The sequence below is a fragment of the Nicotiana attenuata genome, chromosome 1 (assembly GCF_001879085.1).
Source record: "Nicotiana attenuata strain UT chromosome 1, NIATTr2, whole genome shotgun sequence".
Taxonomy (NCBI): Eukaryota; Viridiplantae; Streptophyta; class Magnoliopsida; order Solanales; family Solanaceae; genus Nicotiana; species Nicotiana attenuata.
The window spans coordinates 64,142,650-64,144,070 of NC_031989.1; the positions used below are offsets into that span (position 1 = coordinate 64,142,650).

At 47.1% G+C, this 1,421-nt stretch overlaps 1 protein-coding gene across 1 annotated transcript in view; it reads right to left on the bottom strand.

Annotated features, from left to right (window-relative positions):
- Positions 1–920, bottom strand: part of LOC109236782 (ethylene-responsive transcription factor ERF107-like) — a 2,413-nt gene extending 1,493 nt beyond the window's left edge. The window contains exons 1-2 of the mRNA XM_019402999.1: positions 827–920; positions 587–718 (exon numbers count right to left, since the gene is read on the bottom strand). Of these exons, the coding sequence (XP_019258544.1) occupies positions 587–718; positions 827–920 (226 nt within the window). The remainder of the gene's footprint in view (positions 1–586; positions 719–826) is intronic.

Here is a 1,421-nt window from a genome sequence, read left to right on the forward strand (position 1 = left end):
ACGTAATGATGGAGGCATTGAAGAGTTGAGAATCAATCGTCCTTGTATTTCATTCCAAGAAACGCGGGGACTATCTGTATACGATCAAAATCAAGGAAGGCTGATTTAAAGTTTTATGGCGTTTCAAGCCCGGCCTCGATGGGCTCGAAGCACAATCTAAGGCTTGTCCCCGAAGCACTCGCCTCAAGAGGGTGTATTGAAGACTCATCACAGCGTACCTCGAGGCAGCATGAAAATCGACGACCAACATGGAAAGGAGAGAAATTCCCAAGGGCACGTGATTAGAACTGACAGAGTCTGCGACAAATAGTACAAATTTGTACTAAACCATTATACAGCTGTACCAATAATATTTCCTCGTCAATATTAGACATACACTATGTTGGGATTCCCCCCTCCTATATAAAGGGGACCCTTGTCATTTTGTAAAACACATGAATATTCAATACAATAGAACATTCTCTGCTTTAGACCTTCAAAATGCCGCCATATTTAAAAATATACAATGGCACCACAGACCCAGAAGACCGCATCATTCACTATGTCACGGCAGTAAAGGGCAACGATCTATCAAAGGAGCAAGTACCGTCAGTGCTACTATAAAAGTCTGGCGAAACCCTAACTGGAGGAGCCCTAACCTGGTACTCACAACTACCACCACGGTCCATAACAACATTTGAAGAAATGGCTGATAAGTTCTTCACCGCCCATGCCGGAGCTAAGAAAGCGGAGGCCAGGGTGAACGACATATTCGCCGTTAGGCAATCACCAGGCGAGGGACTCAGGGACTTCCTCGCTCGGTTTAACAGGGTGAGAATGAGCTTACCAAACATATCAGAAGGGATAGCGGTAGCAGCCTTCCAAAACGGGTTGAACAGAAATGGATCAAGAGCAACTAGGGAGCTGTTAAGCAGGCTCATGAAACACCCTCCCACCACTTGGGAAGAAATTCACAATGCCTACTGTGCCGAGGTGAGAGCAGACGATGACGACCTTAACGGTCCAACCCAACATTTAACATCAATCCAAATAGAGCCAAGGAAAGACCGTCGTAATGACAGTCGAAGAGATCAGCCTGGACCACGCCTCAACCGAGATAGGCATCAGCCTTATGTCAGAACCACCATTCCACCATCCCCTCGACTTATGGAAGGGCCGTCCAGGCCGCACACAGGGACTCAACGAAACGAAAGAGGTATGCCCGCACTCTTATCCGCTCACAATTTTTGTGTTTCTCCTTCAGAAGTAGTGTACGAACTAGAGAAGCTTGGCACGAAGGTTAAATGGCCACAAAAAATAAAGTCCGACCCCAGCACCCGAAAGTCGAACGTCCTTTGTGAATTTCACCAGGAGTGGGGTCACAGGACCGAGGACTGCATAGCCCTACTGCAAGAAGTGGTTAACATGCTGAACCAAGGACA